We start from the raw sequence: 22,828 nt of genomic DNA, 5'->3' as shown, positions 1-22,828 counted from the left end.
CCATAAGTCCTTAATGTTCCCTTTAATCTGTTTGGCTGAGATATTTTTGTATTTTTTTTCTCCAGTCTCTTTCAGGCTTTTCTTTTTCTTTACTATTATTATTATTATTATTATTATTATTATTATTATTATTTTATCTTTGGGTTTTTAGTTCCAAATGCAGATTTTTAACACTTTAATCTTTGTGAATTTTTTTATGAAGGCACTGTCAAGACATGCTCATTGTAGTCAGCATTTCTTTTGCTTTGGATTACTTCTGCCCCTGTCTGAGAGCAGGAGGAATCACCCAGGGGTTGTTATGTCCAGCACCAGATGGATGAGGGCCTTCATAAGCGGACAGACATATTAGGAGTGGTGTTTTGAAATGAGTACCCTGCCCTCAGGATTGAGAAGGCTGGCATGATTAATAATTAATAAAATTACTTAATAAAAATTAATAAATTCTTTCTAGATTAGGCCATACCTTTCTTCAATTTTACTATTTTTATCTGTGTGCTTTCATCAGCTTGCAACATGCAGGTGAAATTATGATGCATGTCCTCATCTCTTACTTTTTTAATCCGTAGTAGCCTTGTGACATAGAACTTGTTTCCCAACCTGCAACATAAGGAATGGTGTTAGCAACCCTATCTGTACAGAAACCTACAACTACCTGAGAGGCAGATTTTGAGGGGAAAGCTTCTAAAGAAAACCCTCAGACTGTGGTTTTACTGAATTTGCAGTTCCACAAAGTGTAGGACATTATCACATACTAAATGCAGGATTTTCAGGAAACCTACTGTAATTTTTTGAACTCTTCTTCACATACTGAAGGTTCATTCTCAGGGATACCTGTGCATTGTTCTGGAAACGTTTGGTTAATTAACCAGTAGAGGCTGGCATCTTCTTGCATATAATAACCCAAGAAACCTGTGCAATTGAGTATCTCTTCTTTACCTACAAAAAAAGCGTAACATGAGAAGATCTCGTGAGAAGTTGTATTCATGTACACAGTGCAAGAAAATGTCAGCTTTCCAGGCAACATATCCTATGAGCTGTGCACCTTTCAGGATTTCATAGCCCCTTCTCAATGTTTTACAGGTGTTACACCTGCACTGGTGGTGTCTTCAGCAATCATGCACTGTTGCAAAGTGACAGTCATGCATTGCTTTCTTTCAGACAAATCATCACAGCCAGGTGAGTTTAAATAGGCCTGAGAATTTCAGGCTTTAGAGAACTAATGTTGCAGTGGGGATACTGCAACACGCATATATCAAACCAGGAGTCCCGTGGAAAGGAAATATATATGGACAGACAGATTCTTGCTAGCTGTTTCAGAGATGTTTATTTCTCCAGCCGCATGGCCAGGGCTCTGCTGAGGAACTGTTCCAGTCACGGGACCAAGGGTCCTTCTGCCCGCGCAGGGAACACAAACCAACCAATGGGAACGAGGCTGAGCAGGGGCAGGGAAGCCCCGTGTCTGTGCCCTCAGGGCCCCTCTCCCAGGGCTACATGGCAGGGGAGGGACCCCAACACCTCATCCGTTTTATTTTAATAAAAGGAGAATGAAAACAACTGGATAAACATAACAAGAACAGTTTCAAAACAAAACAAGCCACCCTCCTGAGTCTTTAAATGTCCAATCAGATTCTGTGGAACATCTTAGGGCTGACAGAAGGGAGACAGGACTCTCTGAGCATGCTTTGTGGGGAAACTGAGGCAGGAGAGGGTTTAACTTCTTCCCTCCCCCTTTTCATCCCCCACTCGGCATTGGAAAGGGATTTTTGGGGAAACAATTGGCAAAAGCATGGTTTTGTGAGGGAAACCATGGGTGAAAAAACGGATTGGGAATACACTGGGGATAATAGGACATAGGGTAAAAGGGAAAGGTGGGATTAGGAAAGGGAGACTGTAGGGGGGACTTACAATAGAGATACTGTCTAACATGACTACGATTTTTTGCATATATACTGCCTTTTACAGGAACACCATCAGGCCCAGTGACCTGGACCTCCCAGACCCTTTTCTACCTCGTATAATTTTGAATTCTACCACCTCTCCATCTCCCAAGCCTGGGATGCATTTTTCAGGGTTATTCTTTTTAATAGCAGTTCTATGCACGAATATGTCTTGCTGGTTGTCACACCTTGTTATAAAACCATAATTTTGCTTAACATTATACCATTTTACTATCCCTAAGATCTTAGGTACTACGATCTTTTCCTTTTTCCGAGTGGCTGCTGTTTTCTGTCTCGCTGCGTCTTTGCTCTCTCCTTCGGTCGCTCCCGTGTTGGAATTGTCGGGGCTGCTGGTGCCTGCGCGCTCTTCCTGGCGTCGCGTTCGGGGCTGCGCGGGCCGGGCCGGGCCGCGCCGCTCAGTTCTCCGTGCGTCGCCTCCTCTGGTCGCAGCTTCGCTGCCGCTGCCGGCCGCTGTACCCACGTCTCGGCCGGGCCCCCGGGCAACGATCCCCCCGCGCCCTGCTCCAGCGCGTGTTTCGGTTCGGCGCGGCTCCGTTCCACCACCACCGCCGCCCGCGCGCCGCCCCTCTCAGCCGGGCGTTCACGGGGCTCGCTCCACCACGCGCTGCACGCGGCCGTGCAGGCACCGCTGGGTCCCGCCGCTCCCGCCGCGCCTCGCTCCGCCACCGACACTGCGGCTCGCGTGGCTCCGCCCGCGCGCGGGAACTGCCTCGCTGCTGCTCGCAGAGCGCTCGGTGCACGTGGCCTGGGCCGCACGGTCCCTGCGCCAGGCTTCCCTTCGCCAGGACACAGCTGACATTGCTCAACAGTCTCGGTAACTAAATAATATTCACGAAAATATTCTTCCATCGGCATATATTTTGACTCCAGTATTAACTGTGTCCAAACGGTTTTCCAAAAGCCCTTGGTAAGAATTAAATCCCAAGAAACATAGAAAAAGTTCTTAAACAACCATGCCAGGAAGTGTTTCAGTTCTTTTTGAGCTTGAATCAAGCTAAAATTTACAAATCATTGTTCAAGAATCATTTTAAGTTTAAGATAAATGTCCATATGCGGCTCTGAGAGCCAAGAGTCTTCCCACGGTTCCTCCATAGTTTAGATATGGAATAGCAAAGCAAAACCAAGAAGAGGAGTCCAAAGTTTCCAGGGTTTACTCACACAAATCAGTCGCTTAGGGATCGGGGATCGTTCTGCTCTCAATTCTCCACCATTTGTTGCAGTAGGGATACTGCAACACGCATATATCAAACCAGGAGTCCCGTGGAAAGGAAATATATATGGACAGACAGATTCTTGCTAGATGTTTCAGAGATGTTTATTCCTCCAGCCGCATGGCCGGAGCTCTGCCGAGGAACTGTTCCAGTCACGGGACCAAGGGTCCTTCTGCCCGCGCAGGGAACACAAACCAACCAATGGGAACGAGGCTGAGCAGGGGCAGGGAAACCCCGTGTCTGTGCCCTCAGGGCCCCTCTCCCAGGGCTACATGGCGGGGGAGGGACCCCAACAAACTAAAGGGGATTTGACTTGATGATGCTTATGGGTTCCTTCTACTTCAGATATTCTATGATTCTATAAACTAGACAGTGCTCCGCAGGCTGAGAAGATAAGAGGACAACCTGTCACCAGTGCTCCAGGGCCAGGTAAAAGTAAGTAACTGGTAAGGGGAATTACAGCGATTAATTCATTGTAACAGGTAAACTATATATGATTACCGAATAAAACCAAAGCCCAGGCTGAACATGCACAGAGAAAATTATCGTCTCAGTATCACAACTGAAAATTCCTGAATACATGAACAAGTCATTTACTCAGTCAGCTACTTGTCCCATTTCAAAGCACTAACTGTAACTGACAGGAACAACCCCATAAGGTTTTGATAGTTTTAAGAAATTGCAAAACTAAAAGGACAACTGGACACTTGGTAAAAATAAGGGCAGAAGACTGCAGCTCTGGAGTGTGAGATTTTTTAAACTCTGATATGGGAAGCCTGACCTGGATTTAGCTGCAACCATCTAGGCTATTCCAGCATCATTTCCAGGGAATACACCCAGAATGCCCTTTATTAAGCCAGGAAAAGTGCATGTTAGTCTTTGTTCAGGGCATCATGCACAAATACTTTCCAGTAAGCAAGGTCTGCACAGCAATTCTCTAAGAGCACATAAAATTGACTTCTCAAGATTTGTCAGAGACTTCTAGAACCTTCAAAGCAAGATCCAGCTGAAAATCTGGCCATCACAGATTCAGGCCTTAGAAATCCAAATTACAGTTGCACAGACCTAACCTTCCAGTATCATTGACCTTGCAACTCTAGCATTTTCAGCATATACAAGACCTATTTGGAGGCAAATATTATAGAACGCCATTTTAAACAATGAGAGATGTTAAAGGTCATGGACCTGGCTCATCCTAAATTCCCTTCCCTCTCTACCATGCCATCTGTCTCATCACTCAGCAGGGAGTTCAATGACCTTATCAAATGATCTTATCAAGGCAGAAAAGGGATGGAAGACAGGTAGTTCATATGTATATGATGCCAGACCCTTCTAAGGGTTGGGACAAGCACAGTAACGAGACAGAAATGTGCAGGAAGGGTGTACTGGGAGTTTGGAAGGCATGAGGAACCATAGGATTGGGATACTACCATTGGGAAAAGGACTTAGCAAGCAGTATTGGCAGGAAGGCAGCAAAATTAATATCTGAGGTCCTAGATGAGCAAATGAGATATGGGTATGAGCCACAGAGGAGATAAGCTTTGGAAAGGAAGGATTAGCTACCCAGAAGAGAGAAGCCTCAGGAACAGGAGAGGAAAAAGACAGGTAAATTTCTGTTTTTAAAAATTATTTATAGCCTCAATCGCAAACTCCTGGATCCTGCCCAAGACTGTGTGAAGCCTGCAGATCATTTTATCTAACCTACTTCCAGCTAGAAGCACAGATAAGGTCTCTTGACAGTACAGATCTTCATGCACACATTGCCAAGACCGTCATACCTCACACTTCTCACTTCCCTGAGAATAACATTTTCGACCGCATCAGGTATCAGGTGATTACTCATTACTGCTGTTCACTGAGTAAACCATACATCTTTTATACATTGCTTCATGGGTTTTGCTAGCTACAAAAGAAAGCCATGGAGACATGTTTTACCACCACCACCACTTTCTCCTGCAGGCTGTAGCAGTAACCTCAGCTTCTGCCTCTCTGAAAGGGTACATTTAGGGTACTTGTATATCAATCATGTAATACACTAGGCAAAACATTACCAGATGTGAGGTTAGATCAGATACAGGATGATGCACAGACAATTCTTAGTTTGGTTATACTTACCCAGACCATCAACCATAAAGAAATCAGAACAAAAGCCTGTAGGTAGAGTAGCTACACAAACATTTTTGTGTTATTTCATACCTATTTCTGTTTCAATTTCTTCATGATGTCCAACTATCTCCAAAGTTACAGCCTCTGCTGCATCTAAAACAGAAGTACGGCTATTGAAGTAAAACCTTACTTACATTCTTCCATAGTAGAAGTTACATACGTGCTCTATATCTAAAATTAATCACAAACATTCAATTTAATTCACAGAATATCTGGATTCTGGCATTACTGAGTAGTTTAAAACCCAGTATGTCTTGTTGAATTTTTTCACATACATATAAATACAGAGTACAATTTGCAATGGTTGGAAAGGCTCTTGTGCAAAATTCTCAGTAAGTTTAAATAACTTACTTAGAGCAGCTATTTTGAAAAAAAAAATAAAACTGCAGGGAAAACATACTAAACACATCTTCCAAAATTGGTTATATTTCATCTTAACTTCTGCTTTTTTACTTCTCAAATTATTCTGAAGTAGTTCAGATTACCAGACTTGTTCCCCTTGGTATATATTTATCAAATGAGAAGTGCAATGAAAAATCTCCATAGTAAAATGAACCAAAAAGTATGCTTCAAAATTTTAGAAAGCTTTCTTACCTTCTTCTACTACAAGTTTAATTGTATTTGTGCTGTGGTATATCCTTCCTTCATGACTGATTAAAATTTTACAGGTATATATCCCAGAGTGCTGTACTGTTAGGGTTCTAAAATTTAGTTCCCTCTCTGTTTCATGTTCATAGTTCTTGCAGTCCTGCAATAAAATAAAACCAGAAAATACTATTCTGTAGCAAACATGCATTCAAAACATTGAAGAAATGATGAGGTTTTTTTGACACAAGTATCACCATCATCTTTTCACTGTCTCAATGACAAGTGTCTGACCCAAAAGAGGTGTGCACCCAATTTTCACTCATGGTCACTTAAATGCCACATCTGAACATTTAACCCATTAGAAGTTGAGAACATTGCAACTGAGGAAAATATAACGACCTATGGCCCTATCCATCAATGGTCCCATCATCCCAGGCCCTGAAACACAAGAAAACAGGGCTGTAGTTCATTCTTGCCAGGTTACTCCAGATGCCTTTACTAAATCAGTCAAAATCTCTTCCAGAAACTGATAGATCTTGGAGTGAACAGGGTCTGTTACTCCAATCAGGAGACCTGAGAGGAATAAGGAGCACTTCTCAAAGTGATGACTTGCCAAAAAATGAACAGAACTGGATCTGTTACACATGTAAAAAGTGTTCAGAAACAGAAAAATTGAAAAGTTTGTAATTACTTTACAAGTACATGCCAACTGTAAAATAAAAATCTTGGCACCTCATTTAGCATCAGTACAATATCTGTATCAGCAAAGTGGCAGCTGGCTAAACCAGCTGCTGCCTAAATCAGCAAACAGACATGCACATTCCAAACTACGAGTTTAACAACTTCTGAAACAGGTGTATTTTTTTAACAAATCTGAGGGCAGACAAAAACTTTGTTTTGCGTACCTGTCTAAAGTTTTTTGCCCTAATCCCATGAGAAATTAAAGCTTTACAATGTTTGTAGATGCTTCTAAAAATTTATTTGCAATTAATATTTCCTGTAATCAGATGTTTTGTTTCTATAGGCAATGATTTCAGTGACACTGTTTCAGTAATTACCTTGTACCATGTTATGCTCTCATTTTCATAGATGGACAAATCACTGCATTTCAGTGAATGACCAGTTCCAGCACTTTTAATTTCTGTAGTCAAATGATTTTTGTTGAAACAGCTACTTTTATTTCTTTCAAGTACATTCAAGGTCCATTTTTGAATTGTTAAATTTTGTTTTCCATTGCTAAGAAAAAAAAAGATAAAGCAAAATCAGTTTTAGGAGCTTTTAAAAATTATGCAGCTTAGTGAGTTACAAAACACAAATAAATTCTCAAATACATCTGGTAGGTAAAAAGTACATCTACAGTGACCTAATTATTTTTATTCCCCTTTATACTTTCCCACTCCCAAATAAGTGTTATTTCCTTTAACCAAACAGGTTACCTAAACTAAATGCACTACCGCAAAACATTTGACAATACAATTATATCTATTGAACATGACAATATATGCTACATTGACCTGAACAAGGATGCAACTGTCTGTGACATCATGAACAGTTACATGAGAGCATCAAAGAATCTTGGACCTTGAATCAGCTAAAGATCCTGCAGGCTTAATTTCCTAAGTGTTGCTAAGGTTAAAAGCCATAACTGAAAAATATATTTGTAAAATAAGTGATAAGACAGGCAACTCTGATATGGTTCATAAAGCAACATTAATCATTGTTTGATACTCTGCAGATAGTCACTGATATTTTGGAAATATTTCTAAGCTCCACAAGTCTCATGAATCACAGCATCATTTATGGATTCAAGCATGTCTGCAAAACAAGGCATTTTGGAAAGGGTGCATCTCTTTGTCTTTTGAGTCTGAACTGCTCAGAGATCTACAGTAGCTGAGCACCCCAGGCTGACTGGAAGAGTCAGGAACTACCACTTCTGCAGCAGAGGCATCACATCCCATGCAGTGTCTAGAAAAGATCACACAAATATGCTCAAAAAATACCTCTTTTGAATATCTGGGAGCTGATGATTGTCATTTAGATATCTACTAAGTTCTATCCATATATTCCTTGAAAGAATCAGATTATAGCTGTTATTTCACTGATATATCCAAATACATGACTACCAAGGGAAAGGAAGCTGGAGGACTTTTGACTTAAATTTGGCAAAGTTAGAGCTTAAGAGAAAGCCATATGTTGCTGTCAGTTAGTGGGTGAGATTCTGACAGTTAATGGGTGAGATTTTGCAATTAGTGCATAAAGCTCTCATTTGTTTTCTGAACAAGCAGGGCCTGACAAAGAAAAAGCAGCAATCACAGAGCACTTCCCTCCAATGTCAGTCATATCTTCATAAATATGTTTGAATCTTTCTGCCTCCAAGAAAAGAAAAAAAAATTGCTTCCAGAAGTGCAACTGGTCAAGAATTGTTTCAATGAGAAAGGCCAAGAGGACAAAGAAGTTGGAATGGAGAAGCATCCCTGGTGAGTACATCATCTTAAATACCATTCTTGACATGCCTTTTGAGTGTACAGGACTCAGAAGAGCTATTAGGACATCATTTTTATGATGAATTTAGACCAAGTCTTGGGTTGTTTCTTTTCTGCTTTTTAAGCCCCCTAAACAAATGTATTTATGTATTCTGCTCACCCTCTTTGCACTGTAGCCCTTTTTCAACCTACACAGGTTCTCCTTACTCACTTGAGATGTTTACTACTCGTAATTGACTCTTTAAACGAAAACATCGTGGTTTGGTTTCTAAATCAGCTACCTATGCTGTTACAAACAGGAAAAGCCTTACCAAAACTTTTCCATCAGAGATAAGCTTGCATGGGTATTCACAGTGGGTGGAGTCCTTCTCACCTATTCTTCAATATCATATTTACACATTTAAATCAGAGCTACTAATCACAGTCAGCAGTGGGACCACAGTCAGTAGTCAACCTGTTACAGTGCAGTTTATATGACCTATTTTTTATGTTTGGTTTAGGACAAGATAATCTGTGGCCCAGAAAGGCCTCTCTCTCCCTGACAGTAAAGGTACCTAAGATAAGTTTAGGTGTAGACATAAACATTATATCAAATTAATTCCACTGAGTCTGTGTGTTTCTTTAGGCATCACTCTACCAATCTGAATACTGTCAGAGAAGCAATTTACAGATCTAGCCACGAAATGCATATGATTTTACTCTCTAAATTCAGCAGATGAAAGAAAAGGATCTGTAAAGCCACATGTTCCCCTCAGCACTGTCACTCCACAGAGGGTTTCTTCTGTGATCCTGTTTGGGGAAATGACTCGAAGTGGATCAAGATATTCTACCTGATGAGCCAAAATCTGGCAAGGAGAATGTCCCTGGAAGGTATTAAAACCATACCTATGCAAACAAAGATTAATTTGTCTTGCATCATTTCTAGTTGCCTGCCATACAGAACGGTTTTCAATATATATTAAAAAAAAGGCATTTAGGTGTATTTTTTAAACTGCTAGTGTCTGAATTGTTATATTTTTATCCTGGTTTTTACTTGTTGAGAGTCTTTAGTGATATTTTGTCAGGAACAAACCATTTCTGGTTTAACAGACTTTCAATCTTCCCCCAACAAACCCACCAAGAAGGAACAACAAAATCTAGCTTGGCTCAGAAGATGATACAGGGAAGTGAAAGCCCTTAGAGAATATAAACCAAGTTTACTGGATACATAACCAATTCTAAGTCATCCCTTAGCTACTTCACTGCAGCAAGCCAGTGTTATCGCAATATTTCAATCTACTGCAGAAACTGTCACTCTGCTTTCCAAATTGCAGTATTAACTCCAAATGCATGTTTTTACAGCTTTCAACTGTTCTAATCATATTGAAAAATTGAACAATATTAGGATTTTAAAATTTATCGTGTATTTATCATGGTTCTCTGTAGTTTTGGGGTTTTTTTTCAGGAACGTGTAAGTTCCCTCAGTTTCAAGGTCACCGAAACAGAGCAACCTGATGACCTGCTTTTTTGTATTCTGTTTTTCTCTTTGACAACCACAGGATATAGGCTATAAAAAACACCCATACAAATTAAAAATCTTTCCAAAGACCTGTGACACAGTTTTTTTTCTGCTTACCACGCTCACTACAAGTACCTGTGAAATTTTTCAGCAAGAACGTTGCTGAAGATGGGCACATTCATGCTTAGAGGTGATGTCCATTGATTCCTGAATTAACATCCTAAGTCTAGTGCACTAACACACGTGAACATATCAACACACATATATGCACACTTCAGCTATCTACATATGTCTCAGCAGGACACTTCTAGGTTAACTGTAAACCTTCTGATTCCTCTGTAAGTAAAAAATAAGTGGTTAAAACACCATAAAAACATTGTTAGATCACCTTCGCCTCTTACTTCTTGTATATTGTCAGTTGTAACACAGCAGAAAAAAAATTCCTATGTTTAATTAATTTGCAAAATCTGTCATGTTGTCTTCTTTTCTTGAAAATCTGCAGTATATGTAGCTGTCACATTGTTCCCTGAAACTGCCTAAACAGTTATAAGTAATCTAAAAATTATTTCCGATATAGCTTACAAATACCTATCCCCAAATTAATAGTTGAAAATTTAGAAGATAAATAAAAATATATTTAGCATACCTTGTTTCAAAAGTAACCCCTTTAACCCCCTATAAATACTCTGAAATTAAACTAATTCCACTCAGTAATTCTTATTAAATATTAAACCAGTTCAGTAGTCCACAATAGCCCACAATCTTTCCCTACAGAGACTGCTAAAATCCTCTGTCTCTGCAGAAAAAAAATTTTTCAATAATCTTCTGTATTTGCTGAAATATAACTCATTTAATTTGCCTGCCAATAGTGAAATCCATCATATGAAGTAAGCCAAAGATCCCATTAAAATCCATTATGCCTGTTGTTCCAGCAGTGAGACCTGTGAAGAGTTCTCACAGGAGGATTGCAAGCTTCTGGCATCATTCTGATCCTTACAGAAAAATGAGAATTCATACGGGCCTAATGAAAAGAAAAGAAGAAGGGAAGGGCAAGAGGAAGGGCAAGGGGAAGGGCGAGGCAAGGCAAGGAGTTTCAGAGTAAGAAATTTTTTCCTCAAAGCAAAAATACTTTCTTTCAAAACTGATTTTTAAAATGTAGCAGCTAACATAGTCCTAGAACACAAGACAAAAAAGCAGAAAATCAAAACTCTCAATTTCAAACAAATGCTCTGATGTAATCAAGACTTTTTTGCTCAGTTTCTCTCTTAAACAAATTACTAAATCAAGACATTTCATAAAGGATTCTGATATTTTCATGTTTTCCAGCAATTACTTATTTTAACAAACCTCATTTTAATAGTTTTACTTCAGTTCTTTTCCCGTCACTTCCTTCTTCTATATGTAAGGCTGTTTCCTTCAGTTTTGAGGTTTACACTTTTTCATAATAACTTAATAGAATTCTTATGATTTACTGTGAATTTACTGTCATTACTCCAAGTCCGTAAAATAATCAGAAAACCACAATGATCATGAATTAAGGCTGGGGTTATCATAGCTCTCTTCTCTTCTGTCCTGTATTTTAGACTCCTTGTGGCAGTCTCCTTTGGTAGCCTGGCAATTCAGGTACGATCTCCACCTATCTTTCCCCGTGACAAAATTAGTCAGTCTGCATTTTGTGCCACTGATTAGGTGGTATTAGAGTGAGTTTTAGATTTAATAGCTCTTTTTGTGAAGAGACAATGTAGACAACTGATCAACACAACAAAACTGCACAACAAACTAGACAAACTACCATATTCATCATCCTTAATGAAAATTATCTTGAATTTAAAATAGATGAATACATTTTTCTCAGTATTTACCCTTCAATTAAAAATACTTTGCATTTCATATACCATGACTCACTACTTTTTAAAATAATATCAATAAGGAGATAATAGTAATGATGCATGGAAAAATAAAACAAGGAGATTGCAGCTTCCAAGTTAACTTGGAAGTTAACAATTGAAGTCTAGCTTCGAACTGTAAAGTATCGAACTTGAGCCTGTGATATTTCTGGAAAAACGTGGGGAGCATTTTTCAGTATCCGCGTCCCGTAACCTTTACAAACCTGGCTAGAACCTTAAAATTATTACTTGGAGAACAGCACAAATCATTACATGCAAGGTAATCTGCTTCAAATGAATTGTTGCTTCAACTGTAAATGCTGAATTATGGGTTTAGTGCAAGTTAATCATAAGAACTCCGTGCAACAAACCTTTGATTTAGTCCCTTAGTCTTTTAAGGTGTTCCAGTGAAGACTGGCACCAAATAATGGAGGCCCATCCTTATTTCTCCTTTTAACCCATAATGTTCTACAGCAGTAAGAAATCAAATGCAATTATTTAATTTGTTCTTTGAATGGCTTCATGCAGGGAAAGGTTTGAACAGAAAGCAGAGTTTAGCTATGCTATGTTTAATCTTTACTATACAGTTAGATGATTTGGCAAGCCTCATAGCATGAGATCTGCTCAACACAGCAAGCAAGAACAAGTCTGGGGAAGAAGACAAGCAAATGTTTCCTTTTCCTTGTCAGGGGACAGAAGGGCTGCCTGACACTCATTTTTCTTAGGTAATTAATCACAAGCCAGAAAAAATGCTACCTGCCTTATCAAAAGGTTTACAGAACATTTAAAAGGCTGAAAGTCCTTATAGATATTTGTAAATATTAAAAGTTCACCTTGATAGTTATTGTGAAATGAAGTGTGAAATGACACTGCAGTTAATGCAGTTCCCTGAGCCACTTTTATATAGATGCCACTATCTATACAAAACAAGACAAAGAAATTATCTTCATCATAGACATGTGCACAGGCAAGACATTTATACATTCTGATGTGTACCCACCTGTGAATGACAGAGTAATTCCCAGAGTCACTGAGTTCAGCTGGCCAAAACTCCAGAAAATTCATTTGTGAAGCAATTCTGTGTGTTTCCTTTACCAGTTGCCGCTTTCCAGCACTTTCTTTGTACCAGTTTATTGTGTATGCTTCTTCCTGAAAATGTTCTTGCCTTGACTCAAGGTAACAAAGGAAAAAATATTCCCCTTCTAGAACATCAATGGAGGCACGAAGGGGGCACAGCTTTTCTTCAGAGAAAGGGGAAAAAAGATACGTTAGGAAGCCAAATACTTGTTTCAGAAAATTACATTAACCTGACTTTAAAGTAATTTGCTGTGCTGCTGGTATCTTATAAAGAGAATTCTTTCAGCAAAGTGGTCTGGCAGCATTTATTTATTTATTCCTGCAATATTTTCTGAAAACCTCAGTTTTCCACACCTTTATTCCATCTTACCAAAGCAATACCAGAAGAAAAAGGCAGCTGAAAATAAGAAGACATTTCCCTATCTCTATGATTCTTTCACATGAGTTCCACAGAGTCAGAATAAAATTCTGAAAGGGCAGAATCTGGCCTCACTCTACAATAAAGCAGCTCCCACAAATGGAAAGAGAAAGGAGAAGTTCTTCACATATGGTTTGACTTGACAAATATGTCTGAGATAAAAGCACAGATCCTATAAATTAACATTTGTATTTCCTTATCTTCTTAATTAAAACAGAATCATTATGTAGATATATTTCTGAAAAACTTCAGATATCTTTGGAAAGTTGCCTTGGAACGAGATTATGTGTGTAAAATTTAGTTTTTAAGTCTGCCTTTCCGCACAAATTTCTCAAATTTGCTTTTGCATACAGAAGTCATGAAAAGTACAGAAAAGGAACCATGATCTAGCATTAAGAGTCAAAAATAAAATCAGCCTTCAGTCTCTCTTTCTCCTAAGGTTCTCAGAGATTATTGTTGTTTAGCACCTATTGTGACCACACTTCTGAATGGCACAAAAAGAAGCAGACTCTTTCTCTTGCTTGCTATGTCTCTTCACACAGTCATGGTCACATACAACATCATCAGGTTTCTCCAGGTAGCATCCTTGCTTTTTCATTTCATAATTTTGGTGTTTGGGACCAAATTTCCCCAGCCTGGAGCTGGGCTGAAATTGCCAAACCTTTAAGTTTTTGTTCTTGGCTGCAAAACACAAAACTTGTCCTACTCCAAGCAACTGTCAAGATGCTGGCACATATTTTGAAGGTTCTGTTTTTGAATTGAAGACTTTTACTTACCAGTGGCAGATTCCATGACAAACATTACCAGAAAAATCATCAGAGTCATTTTCTTGAGTTACTTCTCACTTCTGAAAAAAAAGAAAAGAAACTGAATTTCTCTGGTTTGTTCTGAAAACCTAAGAAAAATAAAAAACAGATTCACAGTTCATCACAAGTGCAGTAAAACATTCCTTGGAGCATGTGAGCATTGTAACTATTGCCTGGTGCTGAAGAGGGATTTCCAAATGGGAAGTTACATATTTTTATCATAACAGCTATTTTCATACATCATGTATGAAATGTATGTAGATTTTTCCTTGCAATTTCACTTCAAATTCAGAAAGCACTGCAGGATTTCCTTCTTCCATTTTCTTATTTAATGCATGCATTTTGCAGTATTACAAAAGCACTCAAATCCCAAGCCAGTAGATACCTACCACAGGATAGGACAGTGCTTTTTTTTCTCCACAAAGAGAACGACTTTGCAAGACTGGACCTTGTGGAAACAGCCAGTGGAAACTTCCCTTGTCTTCAGTGAGAACAGCACAATGTTGCAGATTGGATATGTTGATGGGTAACTTTGAGCCTGCTGGAAAACAATGAGACATGTAATTTCTCTCACAATTTGGTCCGTGGAGGCAATAAGCACCAGCTAAGAGTGCTAACATTTCCACTGGGGGGAAGGACATGAAGCAGCCTATATTCAGTTGCTTCATGTGTAGTCAACTGATTTCAAAGGCAAGTGAAAAACACCACTAAATAAGATCAGCTTGGAGCACTTTCTGAGGTTCCTCAGAACAGCAGGTTAACTGACAACCAAAGACAGAGCTACTCCTGAGACTCTGCCTCAGTTTTGCTTACAAAACAGACAGGTTAGATACACAACTCAGTTCAGCCTCTGAACCTAAAACAGACAACCTTGCTCAGTGTTACCCAAGCATGGATGGACAAATGAGACACATGCACACAAGATGTACTTCAGAGATCTAAGAGATCTGCCAAAAGAAATGTCATTAGCAATCCATGTCTTTTTTATTAAGTAAATCTGTTGCAATTTGAGAAAGCACAAACTTAATGTTGTAAGAGACTGCCCTGAGATTTACAGTCAGAAAGTTCCTGTGACCTGAAGAGTCTGGAGGCAAGAGGGTACTGCATTTCCCACAGTATTCCAGAATGACACCAAACTGAGTAGCTGTTCTCCCTCTCCTATCTTTCTTCTCAGTTCTTTACAAGTGTGTCATCATCCCATAAAGCACTGTAAGGAGATGGAGGAAGTGTTTCACATCCCTTTTTTCAGACAGCCTGGTAGGCAAATCCAGATTTAGAAAGCTAAAAGAGACTGGATGCTGAGTACTGGAACAAGCAATTTCAGTTCCTTGTTACGCATGGAGATTCAAACTCCTATACTTCATAAGGAAAGAGGGGCCTCTCTCTTTAATTTCTCTAATCTTTTTTTTCCTTTTTTATCCTATCACATTCAGAAGAAATACAGCTGTTAGAGACTACAAGACTATGATCCACTACATAAAGATAAAACCATTTATCACCAGATTTTTAACTCTAAATCCAGTTCTTTTTTGGTATATCACGTCAGCACACAGTGGAAGTTCGTTTGAATGCACACAGTATAATGGAAGCTATTTAGTAATGACCAGGTTTAAGATTCACGACTAATGAAAAGCAAGACACAGGACCTTAATCTTACTCTCTCATTGCTGTTGAACCTGATCAATTTGTCTGAAATTGTTCACTGTAGGCTAAAAGTGTTTACATTTGAGCCACAGTTTGAGTACTCCTCAATGAAAAGTTGGGGGGGGGAAGATGAAAAGAAAGAAAAATGCTTTTAGTGAAAGTCAGCTAATACAAAGATAATCTTTGAGAAACAGAATAAGAATTTTAATTTTCGGAAAAAATTGAGAGTTATTTTAAAGTAAAAGCAAAAATTCTCTGCCTAATAAAGGAGTACAGAAATATTAAAGGACAGAATGCTGAGGCAATAGAGGGAAATGACAGTTTCAATGAAAATTGGTTAAATTACCAATTGTCTATAAGGATCAAAGTGACAATAGCTTTAAGCACGCTTTATAAATTTTATACCTGTTTAAAACCACTGATGGAATTTTAATAATAAAATATGGTTCTTAAAAATGCTTGTGCCACTGTGAAACCAACAAAAACTCTAAACAAACTGAAAGTTTAAATTCTGTAAAGTGCATTACCAATATCTCATTAATTAGAAAATTGTATATATTTAAGCAGCCTTAAAATTATTCCCCACTTTTCTAGAATCACCAGAAGATTTTGAAATGAAGTGGGGCTGATACACAGAAGTGACTGATCCTCTGTTTTGGATAAGTAACTCATTTTGATCAACACTTTTGGAAAACTCAATTTGGTCCTGAAGGGTTGTGACTTCCTTTTTTAAAAAAACACAACAGATTCTTCTGAACATGAGACTGCTCTAACAATCATCTTCGGGTCAAGGGAGGAAAGCACTAATCTTTCCTCTTTAAGGAATTCCTGTGGAATTTAAGTATTTTCTAAATATTACTACACAGAGCCATAGTTTTCTCAGCATTCATGAAGAAAACAAAAATGTTTAACAAACAGTCGTCTTAGACATATTAGATCCAAGCACCATTCTGCCAGGATTGCAATTTCTTGGTAAAAATGAAAATCTATCTTAATTTCAAAGAAGACAAGCAAAGCTGTTTACTTACTATGCAAGTCTTGCCAGGTGGAAAGTGGAAGGAAAGGGAGTCTTCCAAACTCCAGAGAGCTGCAACTTGAACTTACAACTCTTCTGAGTTTTAGTCATCACTGAAACAGAGAGTTGTCTCTCTCAGCAGGTGAATGCATAGATATTTCAGTTTGAAAAACCTTCTGAAAAAAGGAAAAGAGAACTGCGGACTGCAGGAAGGAAAACAGAAGAGGGAGATGTGAGAAAATAATTTCTGCTGGTATTAATGGAAAGGTAAAGGCAAGTCCTTAATATTAATAATTTTTCTAAATGAGACATTTGAGAGCTGATACACAAATGTTTCAGGCATAATCTTTTGCTCCTACCACCTACAACAGCGCTGAAGGAGCCCATCCTCCTCCAAAGCCACCCAGGTGTGAGGGAAAGGGCTGCAGACAGCCCAGACACGGCGACAGGGACTGTGTGTTGAAATAAGTCATTTTCAGGACTAACCTGTTTATGGCAGCTCTATAATGAGGAAAAATTATATAACGGACCCCGGAGAGAGGCGTCCGAGCCAGGTGGTTCTGGGAAGTGCCGGGCAGTGCCGCGGGCAGGGAAGCGCGGCTGGGTGGGAGAGAGACCGGGCTGGGGACGGGCAGGGCTGGGGACGGGCAGGGTGCCCCGGAGAGATCCCCGGCCAGCGAGGGCGGCGCGGGGCACACCCGCAGGAATGCCCTGACCGGGGCAGGCGCTCGGTTGCGAGGGAGGGGAGAAGGAGCTGCCCGCGCCCGGCCCTTGCCTCCCCCAGCGCGCTGCCCGCCCCTGCCCTGCGCCGCCCCTGCCCTACCTGGCTGCGGCAGCAAGGCAGCTCGCCCGGCTTGGCGAGGGGGCTGTGCTGCCACCCAGCCCTCGGAAACCCAGAGGCGCGCCCCGCCAGCAGAGCGAGTGATGATCAACTTCTAGGAGACGGAGAGGGGGGGTGTGGGTGTGTGCGTGTGCCTTCCTTCTCACAACCTTCCAGGGGAAGAAAAGCCGTAAGGAGGTGATTGTTTTCCGTTGTCTTCAGCTGAAACGCCTCCTCCTCCGCCTTTCTGCTGAGCGCCCATTGTAGGACTTTTCCAAGGAGTGTGGTGGAGGTAGGACGGAGTGCTACGAACGAGTATATTGGGCTGAGTATACCAACTTTGATCTCTGCTACGGCTTCCTCCCCAGCTCGCTGCCTGGTTTGAGAATGAGGACGTGCAAAGAGCTAAAACTGAAAGGTTGATATTCTGCAAAGACCTCAAAAGACACACACACAGAAAAAAAGAAAAAAAATTACATCCCACAAAAAAAAATTACAAAATATGGTGTGGAGGAAAATAGACAAGGCAAAAGACATGATTCTATATTGGTTTTATGAGAAATGTCCCCATTTGAGTGCTATTTTTTTCTGTGCTACCATCCCCTTCATGGGGAGAATAAGGAAAACTTTCAAGACATGAAACATTTTGTAGTTCCATTACCGCAAAGTGAGTGTATGTATTCACTTCTAAATAAGCCATCATGCCATTAGTTGAGTTGGCTTGTTAGCCAAACGTTGATACATTGGAACTGTGGTTCCACCAGGGGTTTCTGACAGGCATATTTCCTGTTTGAGTCCTGTTCCTGCGTAAATGAATGCTTGCCTTTGTTAACTACATGGACAGTTTATCTGCTAAGTACTGTTCAATAATTCACTATACTTCTAAATAAAGTTAGTTTGGTAACAGTGGGAAAAAGTCATTCCCTCAGGAATTCTTTTATTTTCATATCACCCTTTTCATCTTCAGAAATTTGCTTGGTGACAGCTATCTTTTGGGTTTTTTACCCAGGACAACTCCTAATGCAAAAGGTTCCAATTGCAACAAGAGGGATCACGTTAGACATAAAACAAACAGGTTACACTAAAAAGGAGGGAGGGATTACACAGAGCTGGCTGTCTTGCATATTTTCATTGCAGAGGTGAAGCAAAGAAACCCTGGAGTGTTTTACTGTCTCATCTCATTTTTTTCCTCATCACAGATTTGAAACACTATGTATATAACAACAATCAGACCTTTGGATAACATAAATCAGCACAATTTCAGGAAAGTAAGCTAAGGATACAACTAACTATAACTACTTTAAAAATGTGTAAAAGGTATTTTACAGTGCTTTTGGTTCTATGACTTAGTACCTGATTTTAAAACCAAAAAGAAAGTAGATATCATAAAGATGATAATGATTTTATAAGACAGTCTGGAAACTATTTAGCAGCCAACAAATAAAATCATAAAGTAAAATGTCATCAGCTTTTTACTTTCACAGAGTAAGTCTTCATAGTGACAGTTTTGAAACTTCTTTTTTTTGACTTAGTCTTTTACAGCAATATTTTCCGTGAGCTTTTCTCTCATTTTCTCTCATGTGCTTTCATACTCTTTTGAAACACTCACAAGTTTTTTGAACTTTAATCTGCATTGCAGAAAGAGCTGTGTTCAACTGGTCCTTTCAACTGTCATAGCTAGCTCTGTGATACATGAATATATGTGAAAGGAGAATAAACTTCACACTTTTTAGTTCTCTGACTAATACAATTTTAATAGAGAAACTTTAGTCTGGTAATAGATACGTAACTTGACTAAAAATAGCTACAGCTTAGATTTTAATTTTGAAAATGCCATGATGAACATGAAAGTTTGCACTAATATTGGAAAACAGATTGTTGAAGGAAGCTCTGACAACCTGATCAATCAGGGAAGACCTGTTACTTCACAGTTTTTCACTTCCTTTCCATCCAACATAAACTATACCAAGGTGCTAAATGAAAAACTGAAACTATTTCCGTCAGAAATTGCAACACATCCAACTCCTGTAACCATGGTTTAAACCTGTTTGCTGTTAGCTGGCAGTAGTCCTTCTTAAACTACTCCTATTATCTCTATATACAAGTTATATTAATTCTTAGCAGAGGTTAAATTATATTCAATAGTTTTTCAGCATTATCTTCCCCTGATATCAAAAAAGCAGGTTACAAACCGAAAATGTGTCTGTTAGAGCCTCATATGTTTCTCATAAATATTAAAATACTAAAGTTGGACACTTTCAAACTTTCCTCCATATCACAGCATCACAGGGTAATTCAGGTTTGAAGGGACCTCTGGGAGTCCTCAGGTCCAGCCCCTCTTCAGGGTGCATACAACTGAGACACGAACACTTACAAGGGTGGGGATTCCACAGCTTCTCTGGGTACATGTTCCAGCTTTGGACCATGCAGATGGTGAAATTGTTTTTCCTAATACATAATACAAATTTCTCATGTTCTAATTACTGCCAGTTACTTTTTTGTCCTATCTCTGTGCTCCTTTGAGAAGAGTCTGGCTCCATCCATTCTCTCTGTCTTTTCATTAGATTCTTGTAGATGGAAACAGGGCCTCTTGTCCTCTCCCTGTATGATCTTTGCTCTTGGTGGTCTTCCCCTGGACTTCAATATGTCAGTACCTCACTTGTACTGGGGAGCCCAAAACTTTACATAGTGCCCCAGAGATGACTTCACAAATGCTGCATTCTAGGGAATAACCACTTTCCACAGCTACATTCTCATTAGTAAGGTGCAGGGCGCAGTTGGTCGCCTTAGTCACAGGGACACACTGCTGAATCATGTCCACTTTAGTGTCAACCAGGACATCCAGTCTATTTCCACAAAGTTATTTTGTGTTAGGTTGACCTCCAGGCTGCGTTGCTGAATGGGTTTATTCCATCTCAGATGCAGCACTTTGCACATGCCTTGGACTGAACTTCGTGAGTTTCTCATCAGTCCATTTCTTCAGCCTGTTGCTGTCCAAAACAGCAGCCCTGTGCTTCAGTGGGTCAAGTATCCCCCCACAGTTTGATTTTCTGTCTAAAAATCCACTGGTTGTGCAGTCTGTCCCATTGTCAAGGTCATCAATAAGGATGTTAAACAGTCCTGGTACTGGTATCACTCCCTGAGGGATGTCTCTAGTGATTTGCTGTGAGCTGAGGTTTGTACGCTGGTCACAACGCGTTGGTCCCACAGGGACTTTAGTCCCACTGTTTTTCCGCTCACTTTTGTGGATTTGTCTATCTAACAGAGACTGTGTCAAAGACCTTGCTCAATATAAGCTATGCAGCATCCAGTGTCCTCCCACTGTCCAAAACACAGCTGGACATGCATGATATGTATCTAAAACAACAGCTGTAGTTTTCCAACCCTTGAAAGAATCAGGAACATACAGTTGTACATTCAATTGAATATACTATCAATTTTACACATCATCTTTCAAACAGGCTTTGTCCAATGAAAAGCAAGAAATTAATGTTGCATATACTACAAATAATAGCTTGCTACGAAAACTTCCAAAAATTTCTAAAAACTTCCTTTAAGTGGTCAGTCTCTTGGGCTTCACAACCATGTGAGCTGTAGGAACATAAAATCTCAAACCTATAGGATTTCTAGCTGGTCAGAATCTCTGGGTCCCTATTCACCCAGGAGAGGGCAGGATGACTCTGCTCTATTAAAGAAGTTAAAGCAAATCTGCTCTCCACCTTGGGGTGCCAAAACCAGAGAAGCACAGGGCAGAAACTGAAGAACATTAAAACTCTTTGTGGACAATATAATTAAGCAACAAAATTACCTTGGTGCTGTTTAGTTTAAGCTTAAAGCATCCAAACTGAATCTTCTATAAGATTTCTATATTTATTCCTATGTTATTATTTCTATGTTTATTTATTTCTACGTTGGAAGAAGACTTTTTTGTTTGTTTGTTTTGTTTTTGTTTTGTTTTGCACAGAGCAGACTGTCATTCTGTTATTCTGTGAAGGCAGACTTCTTAGTGTAAAAATAGCCAATTTTAATCAAAAAAGTGTTTTTGAAAATCTAAGTTCTGTGTAAGTTGCATATCATAGAATGATTGAGAGTTGAAGGCACCTCTGGAAGTTATCTCATCAACCCCCCTGCCCAAGATTGGCCAGAATCTAACCCTGGAGATTTTTTAGTATCTCCAAGGCTGGAGACTCCACAACTTCCCTGGGCAATCTGTGCCAGTACTGGACCACCCTCACCATAAAAAAAACCCTTTCTGATGTTCAGAGGGAACCTCCCTTTTTTAAGTTTTCACCCATTGCCTCTTGTCCTGTCAATGGCCATCACTGAGAAGAGCCTGGCTCCCCGTTCTTTGTATCCTCCCTTCAGATGAGGGACTTCACCAGGCTAAAGAGTCCCAGCTCTCTCTGCTTCTCTTCACAGAAAAGATGTTCCAATTCCTTCACCAAACTCAAGGCCCTTTGTTGTACTCACTGCAGAATGTCCATGTCCTGTTGCGGAGCTCTGAACTGAACACAGGACTCCTGATGTGGCCTCAGTGGTGCTGACACTGTAAAGATGCTGTAAAAGTATTCCACAGTACTTTTTGTGCTTTCTCTCTAACATTACAAATATGATAACATCTGTAGAAAGACATCCATTTTAATGTATATCTCATATTTCTTTACTAAACACCAAGGAATAACAAAAGAAACTGTGACAACTGCAACATTTTTTAGTCATTGTTGTGGTCACATACTCACCCCCTGGTCCTGTAAATGTTCTTTGTCACTCTCAGAATTTGCTCCTTTTCTTTCTGTCAAGGCCATTTTGTTCACTGCTGGCAACCACAATAAGAATTATTTTCTGCCACAGCCTGTGGCATAAATGAAATCTCTCCTGATGGGAGAGAGTTTTTAAAGTCCTTGCCAGGAGTTAGTTTGAGAAACAAATGGAGACTTTCAGCCTTCACTGCTGCTAGATAGTTGTTTATTAAGTCTTATCAGAGAAACAGAGTCACTAGCATGACCCAGACACATCACAGAGCAGAGAATGCAGCAGAAAGCCTAATTATCAAGATTTACACAGCCTTTTAAAGATAATTTAACCAATGGTTACTAAAAACGTACATTATTTTCACTTTCCTACCAATTATTCAGTAACACAGCCAGGAACTGTGGAATTCTTTGTCCAATCATCCCAAATTAGTTTTACTGCAGAATATGGAGTAGTAGAAGAAGAAGAAGCAGGTTTGGAGAACAACAACAATCCTCCATTTTGAT

General features: G+C 39.7%; 1 protein-coding gene across 7 annotated transcripts in view; it reads right to left on the bottom strand.

The window, feature by feature from the left end:
• IL18R1 (interleukin 18 receptor 1) overlaps positions 1 to 22,597 on the bottom strand; it is a 28,153-nt gene extending 5,556 nt beyond the window's left edge. For 2 of the 7 annotated variants that reach the window (XM_032100406.1, XM_032100413.1), the window contains exons 1-10: positions 17,574 to 22,597; positions 16,764 to 16,926; positions 14,481 to 14,632; positions 14,062 to 14,132; positions 12,791 to 13,031; positions 6,982 to 7,159; positions 5,930 to 6,083; positions 5,366 to 5,428; positions 780 to 936; positions 464 to 597 (exon numbers count right to left, since the gene is read on the bottom strand). In XM_032100406.1, the coding sequence (XP_031956297.1) occupies positions 464 to 597; positions 780 to 936; positions 5,366 to 5,428; positions 5,930 to 6,083; positions 6,982 to 7,159; positions 12,791 to 13,031; positions 14,062 to 14,110 (976 nt within the window). In that variant the 5' untranslated portion in view covers positions 14,111 to 14,132; positions 14,481 to 14,632; positions 16,764 to 16,926; positions 17,574 to 22,597. The other 5 variants (XM_032100410.1, XM_032100408.1, XM_032100407.1 and 2 more) reach the window with 5 other exon arrangements.
• Positions 22,598 to 22,828: the final 231 nt, after the last annotated feature.

The sequence above is a fragment of the Corvus moneduloides genome, chromosome 2 (assembly GCF_009650955.1).
Source record: "Corvus moneduloides isolate bCorMon1 chromosome 2, bCorMon1.pri, whole genome shotgun sequence".
NCBI classification, from domain to species: Eukaryota; Metazoa; Chordata; class Aves; order Passeriformes; family Corvidae; genus Corvus; species Corvus moneduloides.
Note: the sequence above shows the minus strand (reverse complement) of the source record. Positions and strands in the feature narration are given on the sequence as shown.